This window comes from Didymosphaeria variabile, assembly GCF_027946475.1.
Source record: "Didymosphaeria variabile strain IMI 356815 chromosome Unknown scaffold_3, whole genome shotgun sequence".
NCBI classification, from domain to species: Eukaryota; Fungi; Ascomycota; class Dothideomycetes; order Pleosporales; family Didymosphaeriaceae; genus Didymosphaeria; species Didymosphaeria variabile.
This window is the reverse complement of record NW_026611622.1, coordinates 2,503,883-2,520,544: the sequence shown is the minus strand read 5'-3', so window position 1 is coordinate 2,520,544 and position 16,662 is coordinate 2,503,883. Positions and strand designations below refer to the sequence as shown.

The 16,662-nt window shown below is 52.5% G+C and overlaps 7 protein-coding genes across 7 annotated transcripts; 3 read left to right on the top strand and 4 right to left on the bottom strand.

The window, feature by feature from the left end:
- Positions 1-1,788: 1,788 nt before the first annotated feature.
- On the top strand, positions 1,789-2,487 carry N0V89_004183 (uncharacterized protein; the record flags this gene model as incomplete). The annotated part of the gene is made up of 2 exons (XM_056212971.1): positions 1,789-1,847; positions 1,941-2,487. 2 exons carry the CDS (start codon positions 1,789-1,791, stop codon positions 2,485-2,487), a joined length of 606 nt encoding a protein of 201 aa, XP_056073279.1.
- Positions 2,488-2,820: 333 nt separating this feature from the next.
- N0V89_004182 (uncharacterized protein) lies at positions 2,821-3,555 on the bottom strand (the record flags this gene model as incomplete). The annotated part of the gene is made up of 1 exon (XM_056212970.1): positions 2,821-3,555. The coding sequence occupies one exon, from the start codon at positions 3,553-3,555 to the stop codon at positions 2,821-2,823; it is 735 nt and encodes a 244-aa protein (XP_056073278.1).
- A 101-nt stretch (positions 3,556-3,656) lies between these two features.
- N0V89_004181 (uncharacterized protein) lies at positions 3,657-4,493 on the bottom strand (the record flags this gene model as incomplete). Its single annotated transcript, XM_056212969.1, has 3 exons — positions 3,657-3,874; positions 3,926-4,451; positions 4,488-4,493. The coding sequence occupies 3 exons, from the start codon at positions 4,491-4,493 to the stop codon at positions 3,657-3,659; spliced, it is 750 nt and encodes a 249-aa protein (XP_056073277.1).
- Positions 4,494-5,679: 1,186 nt separating this feature from the next.
- Positions 5,680-6,493, bottom strand: N0V89_004180 (uncharacterized protein; the record flags this gene model as incomplete). The annotated part of the gene is made up of 3 exons (XM_056212968.1): positions 5,680-6,296; positions 6,437-6,443; positions 6,488-6,493. The coding sequence occupies 3 exons, from the start codon at positions 6,491-6,493 to the stop codon at positions 5,680-5,682; spliced, it is 630 nt and encodes a 209-aa protein (XP_056073276.1).
- Positions 6,494-9,090: 2,597 nt separating this feature from the next.
- On the top strand, positions 9,091-12,270 carry N0V89_004179 (uncharacterized protein; the record flags this gene model as incomplete). Its single annotated transcript, XM_056212967.1, has 3 exons — positions 9,091-9,246; positions 9,293-9,811; positions 9,862-12,270. The coding sequence occupies 3 exons, from the start codon at positions 9,091-9,093 to the stop codon at positions 12,268-12,270; spliced, it is 3,084 nt and encodes a 1,027-aa protein (XP_056073275.1).
- Positions 12,271-14,977: 2,707 nt separating this feature from the next.
- On the bottom strand, positions 14,978-15,632 carry N0V89_004178 (uncharacterized protein; the record flags this gene model as incomplete). Its single annotated transcript, XM_056212966.1, has 2 exons — positions 14,978-15,317; positions 15,487-15,632. The coding sequence occupies 2 exons, from the start codon at positions 15,630-15,632 to the stop codon at positions 14,978-14,980; spliced, it is 486 nt and encodes a 161-aa protein (XP_056073274.1).
- A 269-nt stretch (positions 15,633-15,901) lies between these two features.
- Positions 15,902-16,479, top strand: N0V89_004177 (uncharacterized protein; the record flags this gene model as incomplete). The annotated part of the gene is made up of 4 exons (XM_056212965.1): positions 15,902-15,987; positions 16,096-16,202; positions 16,335-16,367; positions 16,421-16,479. The coding sequence occupies 4 exons, from the start codon at positions 15,902-15,904 to the stop codon at positions 16,477-16,479; spliced, it is 285 nt and encodes a 94-aa protein (XP_056073273.1).
- Positions 16,480-16,662: the final 183 nt, after the last annotated feature.

Below are 16,662 nucleotides of genomic sequence, written 5' to 3'. Positions count from 1 at the left end.
TCTCAGGCTGAGGTTGTGCACTGCATCGTATGGCTTTCAATTGAAATAGTAGTGGCGGCCTTATCTACAGCGCTTAGCAACTGTGCCAGGGATTCATTGCTTTTCCCAAGAAGCCTAGCTTATCAGGCTGAACATAATGTTTTAAACCAGCTTGACGTCCAGTGGAGTTTTTTGCCACTGCTAGACGACATCACAGGCACCCTCAGCCTGGTTGAAAGCTGGTTCAGGAGATGGGTCCCATTGGATTTCTGGGCCGTGGGTACCATTCTGACGTTAGCTGACTTCTTGTTCTGAACAGGGCACCAACTAGCGAAGACATTATTTCATGCTCAGATGGAAACAGTCCGAATACGACGTCATAAGGTGCATAATGCAAGAAGCGGTCAACACGGTGGCGAGCGATGGGGCACCGACGAATACGATCCAAGCCTCGATGCATCTTTGTGCACATTTGATGGCAGACTTGGAGCACGAATTTCAGCGTTTGGAGCTCTTGACCAAACGCGGACGCTGGAACGTGCGGGAACTTGTGCTGGTCTAATCACGAAGGATCGATCGAGGTTTTGCGTATAAGCATTCAGGGATGCGGTTCTGCTGCTGAGAAATCTAAGCTACAGGTACGTCTTAGCTAGTGCTTCACTTATTCAGACGTTGTAACTGTGATCAGCGTGCAGACGAATCGGCAGGCCCGCGCAGTGACTTAAGTTTCCAGAATCATTTACGTCTGATACTAAGCGTAGACCGAGCAGGTCTTTCCGACTTCCAAGAGGATTCAGAAGACAGTTCCAGCGTGAAAGATTGAAATCCTACCGAATACCAGAGAAGCACTGGCGTAAACCTCGGCGACCTCAGCAAGTCGATCCCAAGCCCTTAAATGGGCGCCCGCTGGAGAGAATAAGTACTACATCAACCGGTGAAGGAAAGGTAAAACGAAACGCGTCGATCTTGCGACTCAGGCCGAAGAAGAAAGGTAGGCAATTTTCCCCTGTCAGCGCCTCAGGTGATGACTAAGAGTCTAAGACGCTGGTAGATGTTGTTGAAAAGGAAAAGGAAAAGGCAAAGGAAAAAAAGAAAAGACCCTAGCAGAAGCCTCTGCTTCCAAGTAGGCACAGCAGGATAGGAAACGAAAAGATAGGTAGAAGATGATAGAGGAACGCGAGAAACAAGCGCAGGTCAACGTGGGAGCAGCAAACCCACAGATAAAACGCTACCAGCGGTCATATCAGTTCATCATGGGCATCTGGTCATACCACCTGGCAGCTAGGCGCACGCTTTCATCAAGAGATTGTCTTAGCCTGCAAGATTACAGGGCTTTTCCCTCGTTAAGAACATGCATGAAGGAAAGTATCGCATTCCTATGCCTATGTGAACAACTTTACCCAAAGTGCTCCCTACCTTGGTACGCCTCTCACTAGTCATAATCCCTTTTCAACACATACAATACTCTACAAAATACCGCAGATATCGATTCCTCGTTACGTGAAGGTGGCTGGAATATAAAGAGCCGCGAAATCCAATATCACAGTTCTGAAAGTTACGACCCCCTGAGGCTGGAGATGTCATGTGATGACGCGAGTCGAAAACGCGCTAGTCTTGTGATGACGTATGGTGGGGAAGCTTATCCATCACGCATCCTTCTGACGCACAGCTAGCATAGCCAGATCAATGTATTTGCACCACTCTTCCACCCTAATCAAGCGCAATCTCCGAGTTTATTGCCGCAGCGTGTGCAGAACCCCGGTCGCCAGCCCATTCAGCACCCGTCGTCCGCTTCTTACAGCCTACAACATGCCGCAGTCACCAAAGATCACGTCGGTAGACGCGCTTCCGGCCAATGAAGCCAAGTGGTATGTCAATGTCATTTGATGGTAATCTCTAGATCCAGCAAGGGCTATCGCACTCCGCTACTTTCGCTAATCATTAATCTTGTTTCAATGCAGGATTGAATTCCAAAAGATCTCCTGGTCCGACCAAACAGGCAAACCCCGCGTATGGGAAGCCGCCTCGCGCAAAACCCGCGGCAAATCCGGCGTTGACGCCGTCGCCATCAGCACAGTAATCCGACACCCCAATCGCCCGCCCTCCACAATTATCATCCTGCAATACCGCCCGCCAGTAGACGCAGTCTGCGTTGAGTTCCCTGCGGGCCTAATCGACGAGAAGGAGACGCCTAAGGAGGCGAGCTTGCGCGAGCTACATGAAGAGACGGGCTACAGGGGCGAGGTGATCAACCTCAGCCCAACAATCGTGAGCGACCCAGGCATGAGCACAGCGAACATGCAGTTAGCGACAGTAGAGGTGCAGCTCAAAGAGATCGATAAGGAGCCGGAACAGGCGCTAGATGACGGAGAGTTCATTGAACGCGTAGTGGTGCCGTTAGAGGAGCTATATGATCGATTGATCCGGTACGATAAGGAGGGCAAGAGGGTGGATGCCCGGCTGTGGCATTGGGCAGAGGGATTGCACTTTGCGAAGACCATGATGTGAAGGGACATAAGAACAGAAGAGGGAAATACCGTTGGTAACCGGGAAAGACACGTTCCTAAGAGATGGGCAAAGCACGCTGCCTTGGAGCAGCCTCATGATGTTATGAATGACATAAACATATTGGAAATAATGTCCGCCGGAAGATCGACAAGCAAGATTTTAGCAAACAATTGGAGGTATCTCTTCAATAACCACGCTCAAACCCAATCCAATGAGCAAGATCGGCTACTGTCGACTTGAGTCGTCCCGCTTGCCGCTGTCGATGCCGCAAACCTGTCCTTCCCTATGCAATTTCCGCCAGTGCAGCCTAAGTCCTGCTATTCAATACCCTAGTCAGCACCCGTTAATCACCCTCAGCCTCTCTAAGATCTTCGTCTTCCTACCGTCGAGCTCCATCTGCGCCTTTTCCTTCATTTTCATCCCGACTTTCGCCTTCTCCTTTTCCGCCTTCGCCTCCTTGGCCTTCCTATCCTCTTTCTCGAATCGTCTCTTCCACATGCCCACATAGTTGACATGTGCCTGCCTCACCCAAACGCCCCACCACATCTCCTTCACCCACTGGGCTAGCACTGCATCGGTCGCTCCACTGTCACTCCAGGACATCGAGAAGTTCTTTTCGCGCGGTGAGCGGGACAGGTAGGGCGCGCTGGTGATTGGGGAGAAGTGCGTCCACCGAAAGAGGCAGATGAGTTTGGCGCTGGGCGACATGTCCCTGGGAGGTGGGTGGGCTGTGAAGCCAAGGGGCGGGGTACGTGGGAGTGAGGGCAGGTAGAGAGGCGTTGAAAGAGCGTCTGCGCTTGGGTTGATGGTGATGTGGCTCGCCGTCATGGGTTCGACAGATCTGAAGGAGGAAGGCGGCGTGTGCGGAGGGGTCGGTGGATATCCCAAGGTGGTGCCGTTTGGCGCTGCCAGCTCGCTGTCAGATTGCTGTATCGTGCATGTCGGGGCGACGTCGCCAATCATGGTCGGCTCGAGCTGTGGTGTTGTTGGAGCTGTTTCTTGGATGTCCAGGGTTGCCTGACGGATGTTCTCGTTCCAACCGTCCTGTCCCACCGGAATAACCTCCATGAGCAGCTGCTGTAGACGGTGCTCCTCGACTTCCTTGAGATGCGTACCACGCTTGACATAATAATCTGGGGCGATCTCAGGGGAACATTGTGAATACCTTCTCACGCATCGCGCCCCCTCATATTCTTGCGCCACTCATCGAGCGAGATATCTTGGTCGGGCAGACGATAGCCGGGGTAATACTGCGGTAGCCATTCGGTAACGAAGGAGACCCATGGCCCAGAACGATCTTCGAGATGGTCGCGATACTTGCTCTCTTCGAGTCGTGCGGCATAATGTGCTGGGTTGAAGACCCAGGTGGAAGCGAAGTATCGGTAGACTATCAATCGTCAGTTCGAGATCTGAATTTTGATACATACACCCTACTTACTCTCCTCTGTAGTAGCAAAACCATGGTAGAGAAACCGCTTATCCAGTCCCAAGATCTTGAGCACGTCGGCAGGTTGCTTGGTCACGCAGACGAGGCTGCCTGGGAGATTCGTTGCCTCCATCTCTGCCACGCGAATGTGCAGACCGGTCGGACTGATCGTTAAACCGAGCGGTTTGATCTGCGAACCCAACATCTTCAACCCGCTAGCATAGTCAAGCTGGACCTGATTCCAGGCGAAAGCGTGGTCGTCAGCGGCGTCGCATACCTTAATATCGATCTGGATCCAGACGTGCTCCTCGCCAGGCTTGGGTATCGCGAAAAACATAACGTCCGGGTTCAAGTATCCACGTTTACCATGTGGAGTACCAAACGCATCTTTGACTCTTGCGACCATACGCTGCCAATCGAGGGCGGCACCTGGTGGAGCAAGCAGGAAGCCGGAGACGAGGAAATCGATGTCGCCATAATCAGGCTTTGCAGGCATCTCAGTCGGGACAACAACATGTTTAAAGAGTTTGTAGAGAGCCTATCCATGTTTAGCACAGCTTATTAGCTCATACACGCGCATTGAGGTGGAAAAGCAACTCAACCCAACATACACCGGTGGTCTGCTCGCGAACTTGGAGGTATAACTCAGGCGGTATGCGCGGGCAGTGCAGGTAACGGAACGCGTGCCCACCCATGGCCAAAAGTAAACTCGTAATTAGCGCAAGGTTTGTGCCGTAGAAATGTTTGACGAGATGTTATGGAACGCACGATAGGGATGAAAATAGATCGTTGATAAATTTGATAGTCGTCCAGTTGTATGGAGCAAAAGCGCCACCTTCTGTTAAGAGGTTAGACGAATAGTAATAGGATTGAGGGTTGTTCCTGTCAGTTGTCCACCAGTAAAAACCCGCAAAGCAAGATGACATGGACAAACAAGATAGTGAGGCACAACCAAGTAATTCTCTGCTTGTCTCGGACAAGCACCACCCTTTTGTTTCTTGGCTTCAGTCCAACCGCCGTCTCACCTATTACAAGACTCACCGATCCGTCAAATGTGTCTGCAAAACCAAAAATGCATGTCCAATAAGTAAATGCAGAAGACAAGACAACGACCTACATACTTGCCTGTCTCAAGCTCAGAAGTGATACCAGGCGGGGACGATGAGGAGCCATTGAATGAATTCACCTTGAAGCCGAGACTCACATTGAACTTTTTCGCAGTGGCGCAAGGCTTTAGGAAGGCTCTTTCGGTTTGCGAACATTTCAACGGATAGTCGTTCATGCAGTCGCTCACTCTTATACTGGACTTCCGAGTGAGAGATGTGAGTCTGTCAAAAAAGAATGAAATAGACTGTCGAGCAAGTGCTGAACATAGCTCTTTCCTTCCTTGCCTCACCGCCCGATGCATGCTTGAACTCTACTGCAATCTGTCATTCGAGCACGTAGGAGCGTCTAGTGACTCGCCGAGATGCTCGTCTTCTTCCCACTGTGCACGTTGCTTTGGAGCCGGTGCGCTTTGTGGCACTTCATTAGTACACTAAATTTGAGGAAAGCTAACCCTCTCTTCTTCAATCTGTGAGCTCAGATTCGACTCTACATCGCGCGTTAGCCTGCGCACCAGCACTGCTTCTCACCTAGGACACAAAATATTGTTCACAAAAGACGTTTGGTTCATGTGCCTTCGTACATAATGATTCGTCTTGCACCAGTAAAATACATTGCACACAATGATTAGGGTCCGAAGCAGACCCCATGTTGCCACCATTTTAGAACATTCCAGCATGAAAATCCCCGCGTCTCGCCTTGACAGATGTCTCGCCTCCGCCAGTAAGCAAGCTCGTCGCCTTACCAATTGCTTGCGACACCTTCGTTATATCCTCCAAGCTCGTGACATGTTCCTTCTTCGTCCAGCCAACTTCTGTAGGCAACCTCTCGTTGAGGAAAAAGTACTCAATGAAATTCTTCGGCACGGTGAACTTCTCGGTGTCGCCGAAAACTATGATAGGCGCTGCTACCTCACCTAGACTGAACTGCTCAGTCGTAGCCGTGAATTTATAGTCTGGGTTGAATGCCCTGCTCTCGATTTGACGGTAGAGCTTCGAGTTGGCGAGCATGTTCGCTGTGACTGTGTCTTCAGTCCAGAATGCGCGGGACGTATTGAAAATGGTCTCGTTGAAGATGTGGTTTGAACCGAAGGCGGCGTCTGTGCGCGAGAGGGATGCATCGTGTTCGAGGACGTTGTGCACGTTCAGCTGATCAAGCGTGAAGAATGTCGCGTTTGGTTCGGGATTTGCGATGATAGCCTGCTCCCACATAAGCTCTGCGAGGGAGGTGTTGAAGTTTAAGCCACCGGTGAGGCCTTTAACGGCATTGGCTTTAGTGACTGCGACGTGGTGTAAGCTTGAATGACCATTTGCTGTTGCGTTACGCCGATCTAGGATATGGGTACCTACTATTGCGTCCGTCACGAGGCAAAAAGCCTTGATTGGCAAGTGTGTTCAACATCGGACAAGGTCCTCTAACTGTACCTCTATTAGTATAAGATGAGAGTGCAGCATTCGAGCAAATTATTACAATCATTGGGACCTGCAGGAATCCAATCGTGTGGATCGGCAGTCTGGTATTGGCGCGCGAAATGAGGGCTAGCAGAAGAGAGAGCTGCAAGCTGATACGTGAACAGTGTTGTAAGTTTCATGATGGTATGAGAAGAGTAGGAAGACACTGGAAAATAGTTGAACGATGTGACCGATGAATCAACTCAAAATGTGGTAGAGGCCTACTCGAAGGTGCCACTCAGTACTTTAAGTACACCTCTAGTTGTAGACACTGCATGCTCAAATTGGCAGGACGCATGTTTCAAACGCCCACACCAGATCGCAAGTCTAGCTGTAGGAAGTTTAGTCCTCATGTCCGCCGTATGTATCTGCCAATATAGACACAACAGGATGCGGGCGGCAGGACCCGCACCAGACGTTATGCTCCGTGGCGATCAACGGTACCACAGGGCTTATTATCCAATGGTTGGGCTCTCATTGAACATCAGCATCGCTCTCGTTCTCGCTCTCGGTCCCGCTCTCGCAGCCTCGCATTTTCGGTGCAAAAGCCGCAGGACCCCTCCAAACAAATGCCTTTGGGTTTGCCGATCAACAACTTTTGCAGGTTACTCAAGCCAATAAGGAAGCCCTCAATTGGCATTGTGCAGGTGCTAATCTAAATCCCCGGTAGCCCAGTCTAAGTTATGGAAGCGTCTCGTGTTCGTATTTGCAATACGGCATACGGTGTGCGCGTATATCCGTATAGCGTACAACGTGTTGTCTACCAATGCCAGGGCGAGTGTTTACATTTGCCGATCTTACCAGTGGCCTTTGCGCGCATGAATGAATCCGGCGTTCGCCCCTTTAGCTTACAGCTTGCTTTTCTGTGCATCTTCCTCTGCTTCCTCCGTTATGCTCACAAATGCAGGAACGGCAACAACAGCAACATCAGCCACGGCTCCCACGATCGACTGAACAGCCGCGAGACCAGACGCTCCAGCACCTGCACTCACCAACGTAGCGAACAGGGTTGGAGCGGCCACATTGCCTATTTCCGAATGTATGCTCGCTGCAGCAGAGCCTGTCCACGTGAGCTCAGGCTCTCCAGCCCAGGGTTATGTTGGAAGCAGGCATGGGAGCGGACCCGCAGCGACTCCCTCAGCAGTGCAGCCAAATGAGCCCAGAACGGCAGGTACGGTAACAGCAGCCAGGGGACCAGCTTAATGCTGAGAATGATGCCGATAACTCGCTCAGGGGGATTTTCGATCCAGTCTCTGATTTGCGCGGGTAGATGTGCCCTTGCGACTGATGATGAATCTGCGATAGCTCCAACAAGATGATCACTCACACCTTGGTCACCATGTCCGAGTGATTTTCTGAAGTCCTCAAGACGGGGATGAGTGCGCTTGCTAATTTCCTTCTCCTGCGCCGAGCAAGGCCTTCCAGATGTCGTCGGCGGTAGCGCCCACGTACTGTCCGGCCTCTTTCCTATTATGTTACCACCACGACCAAGCAGATCCAGGGGCCATTGGAAATCGCATCATCGTACGGTCAGACTCACCAAACCGCAAAGCTGAGTCGGAAGATTTGAATCCTGTGCAGACCACCCTTGTGACGAAGGCATCATAAGCTTTCTTCCACAGATTCTCTCGTCCCCGCAAGCAGCAGTTGCACCTTGTTAGCTTCGATGGATTCCACGGCATTCGCAAGACCAATCCTCTCCAAGATGCCGCTCTGAGCATCTACAGCATTCAGCAGCCATGCTGCCACGAAGCTATCCCCCCCACCCTGAATTGTGTTACTCGCCGCAAGCATGTACACGAGTCGACCGTGAGCATTGCGACTCGAAGGTGATCTACTCGTCCGCCTTCTATACAACCCATGTCATCATGGCTTGTATCGTGCTCGCAAACAACATGCACCATGTTAAACAGCTTTGATGCTCATGGAACCCGTGGACTTCTCCGAACCACGTGACAGTGCCATCACCTGGGCATCTGGAAGCGATGCCCTAGAACAGGAAGGAGCACGATAAACAGAAGATGTGGGGTCCGAAGCGTCTACATGTCTTCGGTGCGTTACAGGACGATGTTGTCAGGCTGTAGGACGACGGTCGCGTAACGGGGTGGGGGCGGATCGGCATGACCATGGCCCCGCGGTTAGGATTCGGCAAATTGCGCTTGGCGTCTGGGCTTCCAGAAACCTGCCGCCTTCCATGACAATGGGTCCAATCTCGTTTACGAGGGCGAACAGCCGCCTCGTCAGCTGATTCCTTTTGCGCGTCTGAAACGAAGGCTACATGGTACCTGTTGAAGAGGAGAGGGCCGGACACGATTGAAGAGGCGTGAATGGGCGCGGAAGCTGCAGCTATGGAATGGCGCGTGTCGCGGGCGCGCATCTGAGGCCAGCGATAGGTCGTCATGCGCGTGGATTGACGATGGGCGGGATGCGTGACAGGGAACAGCTCCGCCCGCCGTGGGCGTGTTCCAGGCTCAAGGATGGCTGCCCTGTTTGATCGATCGTCCGGAGCATTGATGAGACAGCCCGCCTGGTACTGTTGACACTGCCAGGGACGCGCCTTCGACAAACGTCCCTTGCCAGCATGCATCACGCCTTCTCCTTACACGACCCAACAAACTCAACATGCCGCTGCGCAAACGCTTGAAGAGTATAGCTGCCGACGGCCAGGTAGCAAAAGCCGACGAGAAGAAGGGCAAGCGACAAAGGCTTGCTGATTTCTTCAGGTCGAGAAAGCAAAAGAAAGCAGAGGACAGCGACAAGGAGGCTGCTGCTGCATCTGTACGCCCACCACTTACTCTCACTCACCCCGCTATGATCACGCAAGCTAATGGCGCCCTTTGTCTCAAAGATACCTGTCGCTGTCAAGAGAGATGGCCCTGCAAAACCGCCTCGAGACTCCAAGATTGCCGAATCTACAAGACCCGCCAAGTCGAGCAGTTCCATCGATGTCCAACGCTCTGGCGCTGGGGCGGACGAGGCACCGCTGCCCACGCCCCCACCAGAGCCAACGCCGTCGGCAGAAACCGAAAAGGCAGAGCCGCCGAACGTAGACAACCTCAGCGAGGAACATATACACTCTCTTTTCTCGGGTGCACCCAACTTCTTCGTTCAGAAAATGGACAAGCACGCTGTTCCCAGGGTATCTTACCCATGGGACGCTGACTTGCATATCAAGGATGTGTCGGATTCTGTGCAACTCGCGGAGCCCGCCTTCTCTACTGCGACACTTCACAGACAACTGCCCGCATTACAGCAGTCGTTGGACCAGGATAAACCATACCAAGGCTATCATGTAGACGTAGTGGAGGTGCCGAGCATGCTGAGTGCCCAGGGCATCGAGCCTGTAAGCAGCTTTCCTTATAAGCACTTAAGCCACGTACTGATCGTACGCAGGGAACCATCGGATTCGCACACTTCCTCGAGCTGCCGCAGTCCGACCATCTCATCACGGATCTCCAGCAATCACAGACGAGCAATGTATATCTAGAGGGAATGAGAAATAAGCAGCTGATGCAGCAGAACCCGGAGAGACTTGGTATCAGACCTGTCGATATGGCAATGGTACACGACCGTCTTGTCGAGCTCGGTGATCTGATGGAGGCATTCCATGACGGCCCCGAACGAATGACAATTCTCAATAACCAAGCTCCTGGGGATCTGTACGCGAGCCTGTTCGGGAAGTTTCTTACACCACCAGGGTATGACAGCACTGCGGATGATCCCACTGGTATGAAGGTTCAGATCGACACGCTGCTCAAGATCCTCCGCCTGAAAGGAGTGTGGTTCGACTTTAGTCTGGTCGAATGGCGGATACGACTTGGCCAGCTCCTGTGGAGCGAGTCCGAAATTGAAGTCGAGTCTGACACGCAACTATTGTGGACAGAGCGAGATATCCTGCTTCTGCAAATCACTTTAGCCTGCGAGCTGCTGCTTCGCCTGGACGCCATATCAAGCATGGAAATCGATGACGTCAAACGCGAGCTGCATGTCAGTCCTCAGGACTTCCAGGGTTTTTTGAAACTTAAGACGCGCAAAACGGACTGGGATCTTGTCTTGGCGCGACGATTTCTGGGGAATATCCTGGTTCTCAAAGAATATAATGCAGGGCCTTCTGCGCCGGACTCCAAGTCCAAAGGATTGTTCTCACTTCTTGGTTCGAGTGCACCAAAAGATGAAGTCAGGTCCGACATAGTTCTGCTTCCACAACATCAAGCTCGACAGCTCTCTGGACTCCTACATTTTGCAAAAACAGTACAATGGCCTGGTATTGATTCGATAGTCGCCGAGTTGGCCCAGAAGATAACCACTCCAGAAGTTGCTCCAACGCCCGATCAGGCGTTGCCGTGTACTGAAAGAGTATTGGACCCAAGCACTCCTGCATCTATCAGCGTTTATGGAACACCTCTGGCAACGCCGCGCTCCAATACTTTGTTGGATAGCTACTTTGGTAACCTACAAAGGCCATCGCTAAACCGCAATGATTCCCGATCGCTCCAGGTTCCACTTTCAACAACACTACTTGCACAAGCTGATAGCCCAGAACACGCCATCAATGTCGGAGGTTGGCTGAGCCGTTCTTACCTGACCGGGCTTATTTTACCAGGAGAAGGTATCTCGCACTTCCTCATATCCACCCTACTGGAAAACGACAAGCTAGCCATTGCCGCTCTTGGCGATTCCGCAAACTTGTACGGTGGCTTCGTATATGCGGAAAGGACATGGTGGAGTAAGACTTCGGTTGTTGCTCGCGTGATGGGCTGTGTGGACGGCGCTGTCGAATGCATGGGTTGGATCAGCTTTTCCAAGCTGCCAGTTGATTCTGCTGATGGTTGGTACGCCGTTAACAGCACTCAGCTACGTCCCGAAGAGCCATCTCGAACCGCACACCAAGAGGACCTTGTGATGTTGCAATCCGCTGTTATTCCCAATCTTGATGAATCAGCGGTGAAGGCAGAGGATCTCACCATGCCTCGCGATGCCGCGACCCCGCCTATCCCAGCTGTCGAGTTTTCATCATGGATTTTGACCCCTGTCAACGCAGAGCTGCGAGATAGCGACGCCGTTTCCACCCTAACCGCCGAGGCGGAATCCCACGTGGCCTCGGTCACCTTCACGTCGCTGGCGCGCAGTACGCATACTTTGACATTAATTCATGACGTACAGTTCGTCACTTCCTGGCCATGCATCCCACCCTCAGCTTCTCCAGCCCCTAGCGTCCCTCGAATGCTGAAGCGCTCGCAGACCGCGTCACTCTCCCGCACATCGTCCAAACGCAGCATCCACAGCAGCCGAACCGGTAGCAATAGATCCTCGCAACTCATCCGCCGCAACTCTCATGGATTCGAGCCGTTGCTCTCGCATCCGCCGGATTCGCCAAGCATCGCGCCGACCCGTATGTATTTTGCCGTATCAGACGAAGATCCGAATTCAACATTGTCACCCAAGTTAGAGCCGGTGAATGCGCACCCACTACACACATCTCACAAGTACAAAATTGTGCCGGCGACGGATGTTCTTGACAAGAAATTCTCTTTGCCTTTCACATCGCACGTGCACACGTCACTGGCACCATCAGCACCAAACTCGCCCGGAGAAGAAAAGGAAGATGTTGTTCCCACAGGCGAAGAGGGCATTGTGCTCGTACTGGACGCTCGGGCCTCGAACGACCTTGAGTTGCTTACTCGTTCATGGTGTGCAGAGAAAGGCTTCCACGCGGTCGTTGGGCGAGTCGGTCGCACTTGTCTCGCGTGCTGCATTCGCGAGGCAAAAGGTTTGGGGATCAACATTGTTATCCGGGTCTGATATGCGGAGCAATCTTTGCTGCGCATTCATCTCTCCGGACCGTCCTGCTTTTGCCCTCTGACACGATGTTATGTAATTTTCGGCGCTCCCGCGTATACCCAGAAGTAGTCTTTGCTAGTCATTTTTTTGGTCGCGCGAGATACCCGCAGCATGCATTTATTCGAGCAATAGACAAATTTTCCAGGTAAATCAAGTAAAGGGTATTCGTTAGGCGTGCTGTGTGAGGGCTGTGAGACCGGATGGCGCCAGTGATGATCGTGGCTCAGCCTCCGACTCCTTTGAGAATGTCCGCGCCATAACCCGTAAACTTCGCAAGCTGTGCGTGCAACAGTGCGCTGAACTGCGGCGCGGCTGCGGTCCGATCATCTAATAATATGCTTGTTTGAAGGACCCGAGTCCGTGCGAGTGGACTCCGGAGACATGGGTATAGTTGCGGTGCCGTCTGTGTAGACTTGCACATTTACTTTCCTTGTACTGTAGGCTTCACATACTTCGTTAACCTCTCTTACTGTTATTACTCGCGCAACGATACACGACATCGCATTCTAAACTCAAAGAAAGAGCTATCCATGATGCCCGAAATGCAATACGTACCCGCCGGCAGTAACGACGACTTCTCAGACAGCGAGGATGTCGGCAACAAGAGCTGCTGGTCAAGCTGCAATGGGCTTTGGGCGGTGGATCTGGTGGGGAGCTGCATGGTGGGCGCGTGGGCACTCGTCGCGGGTGTGTGCAGTAGTTGCAATGGGCTGAACTGTTGAATTGTTGAGCTGTTGAAAAAAGATCAGGTTCGATGGGCAGTTCGGACCTCGCGACGGGGGTCGAAAAGCAACTCAACTCGACGATGTCCGAGCGACTTTCAGATTTTGGGGCCGTGATGATATTCTACGGAAAAGTCGCGAGACTGATGAAATTCCCAGAGACGCCCTGAGACTGGTGGCATCCACTCCGCGGATGTGGTCTACGCATAATATACAAGGAGGACATCGACCGAACGATGTTACTCTCATGTCGTCTCGCTCAACAGTCAGTCCTCGCAACAAACACACGACATGCCGACACAATACATATAATACCAACACTCGGGCGCAGCGCCAGGAGAAGACAAGAGTGACAAAGCATGCATTGAGTTTCAAACCATTTGCAAGGGTTCATGGTGGTGGTTCTGGACTTGCTGGTTAGGTGCAAGAGGGTATAAGGGGGCGTAGGGTGTGGATTTTGAGAACCACCTGCACGAGGGAGAACATGTACCTCGACGCTGCGGTGCCACGACTATATGATGAAACTTTGGGGATAGTCCTTCCTGGGGTAATTCACGGCACCAAAACTATCATCGTGGTGCTATACCACGCTCAAGAACGACCTTCATCTGTCTCTTTACTATTAGGTGGGAATCGTGCGTTCCTCGTTGGAACGATAGCCATTTCAGAAGGAAGGAGTGACGGGAAGGTCCACTCAACATCTTCACCGTTGCCGCAGCTGCTCAAAAGACAAAACCCACATTGCTTGCAGACTACTCTCTCCTCCACCGACGTCCATTGCTCGGCTGTCATCTTCCATTGTCATTGTTATATCAGCTACTATCCAATCGCTAGCTCTTCACCCCTCGAGTCCATCGACGATGGCCAATCCTAATGCTAACAACTCCTCCGCCAGCGCGGCTGGCATGGCTAGCACGTCCGAGACTGACGTAGTCTGCAGGAGGCCCAAGTCAGCCTCCAATCCTGCGCGCGCGTCTGGCGAGCACACCAGTTCCGTCGATGGTGTTCAGGGCGACCACTCAAATCGACCTCCCGTCCGCAAGCCCTTCGACATCCGCAACATGTCCAGAACAAAGGTCCCCTCGGTGCGCTCCCTACCAGGCGGGAAGATGCGCAACCGCCACCGGGGCACAAATCCGTACAACCCGCGCCCATCCCAGGATGGAGAGCCAGAACGCGAACTCCCAATGCATTTCAACTTCCCTGTCAAGACGCCGGTCGCGGGCAGGTACGTGCCGCCACCGTCGAGGTACACTGGTATGCATAAGTGGGAGTGGTGGGCGCCGGGCGTCAAGTACTGGGCCACGTGCCAGGGGTGTTTCGAGGATGAGGGATGTTTTGCGCCGGATGGGTTCTGCGATGCGTGTGATTGGCGGTGCTGTTTCAGCTGCTGGTGTCCGTGGTGTAAGTTGCCATTGGTAGTTGGAGAGAAAATGGTTGAGAGAAATTAACAATGTATAGGGTTCGGTGGTCCAAGTCATCAGTTTCTGGGCTGGGATGGACAGGGACATCGCCAGCGCCGTCCTTAGATGTTTGGCAGTTAGCGAAGGGATTCTCGAGCGACTTACAAGACATTAGAATTAAATCAACGTTTAGATGTAATGGTCGGGGTTTGTACAGCAAGATTGCCATGATGAATTGCGGGCTGCAGAAGTTCGGCTCATGTATCTTGTATCGTGGTATGAATTGCGAATGCAGCTTTGTGGTAGTGCACTGTGTTGGTGTACAGCCCAAAGTGACTCGTTGAGCTTTACCGTTCACAGTGTCATTCCACTTTCTTGCTGCAACAGAAGATGTATTGTGCACTTCCTATGATCCAGAAGACAAATATGACTCACACTATTTCCACTGATATGCGATCCTCCCGTCGCAAGTGATCCTGACCTTGAGCTCGATCGAGGAATCCGTCCTTATCCATCCATCCACATCGTCAGTTTTCTACCCCTCTACGATTTGGCAGCATTCTCAACCTTGCCCTCAACCTTGGTCGCGACATCCTTCAGCTCCTCCTTGAGCTCCTTTCCCTCAGCCTGGGCCTGGCTCTCAGCGTCCTTCACGCTGCGCTGCCACATCAATATCCTGGTGGTCTGGGTGGCGCCGGTGAGGAACAGGAAGAAGTTTACAGTGGCGAGGAAGATGTTCTTAGGGCGGATGACGAAACACCAGCGGGTCCAGATGAGGCCTGTGGTCATGAGGGCGGCATTTGTGTTGAGGGAGAGCTGCGAGGCGGGGCGGGCGAGGTCGGACGCACCGGCGATGACGATGCTCCATTTCATGATGGGGGCCCTGTAATTCACTCTATTAGCATCTCTTCTTTCTGCTTGCTCGCTGTGCTTGGTTTGGAGATTTGGTGGTTGGGGCGCGGTATTAAGAAGGGATGGTGATTCATAGGTCGCGTGGCATTGCTTTGCCATTGCTCTTGTCGCATGACCTGGTGACAAAAGGAATGGCGTACCAAAAATGCACCGTCTTAGGACCAACGGGGCTGTTCCATAGCTTCTGGAAGCCGGACTGCTCAGGCGCAGCGGTCGACTGGTTCCTCTGCTGGCGAAAGAAGGGCCGGAAGGCGTTGAAGATACGGGAGCCCGGGCGGAACGACATGTTGGCTTTCTCTTAGTATTCCGGGTTCTTCTTCTTATCTGCGCAGCGCAGAGGAGGCAATTGGCGATGTCGACGGGGTGCGAGTCGTTGCAGAGAAGCCGTTGTCGGGCGCCGGCGAGTTTGCAATGCGCGAAAGTCGGGATTACGTCGGTGAGCGCGCTGATTGGCTAGCTGCAAGGAGGAAGGCGCGCGGAGCTTGAGCTTGCGGCTTCGACATCACTTTCGTGCGCCTGGAAGAACCACTGCCATTGAATCGCAATAACGACATCATGGCGTCCAAATACGGCTTTGCGAAGCAGCTGAAGGAGTTGCGCTTCCTCTTCTGTCAGACGAGCGAACATAGCGCGGCTACAAGGTATGCGATCGACCGAGAACTCTTTCACAGACACGATTGTGGCAACAACAAAGACAGACCGACATCGTGTATGAAACTGGGGAGGGACAAATGGCTAATGGTTTCTAGGAGCTTTCTCACCAAATCTTACCCCACAATGAAGAAGCACAACCCGTACACGCCCATCCTGATCCGAGAAGCGAACGGCACCGAGCCCAAACTCTATGCACGATACGGTACGTTGAGCCCTACTGCTGGAAGTTGTGGCATGGGAGAAGAGGCGGGCTTTGTCGAAATGCGGCATTGGCATAAATTCTGAGGATCGGACAGACAAGTGGCATGTATGGTCATGGCTGACGTAGGCGCAGAATTCGGGAAGGAGAAGTCAGTTTCTCTGAAGGGTAGGACAGCTGCAATGAACGAGAAAGACGATCTCAACTGACACATTTGGCAGGTCTAGACGATAAGGGCATCGAACACAAGGTCACCGAGCTGGTTAAGGAAGCGATATAGACGTCCCACGGATGACAGCAGTATGACATTGGTTAAAGATTTCTAGACGGCAGATGCCCGCCGCGTCCATCGAACAACAATTGTACATTGTATCATGACCCACGAAGTACCCTCTAATTCGCCAGTCTTGGCGGCCCTGGTGGCGTGTCTTAGACTTACAGCATTGTTATCGGACCTTGAAGA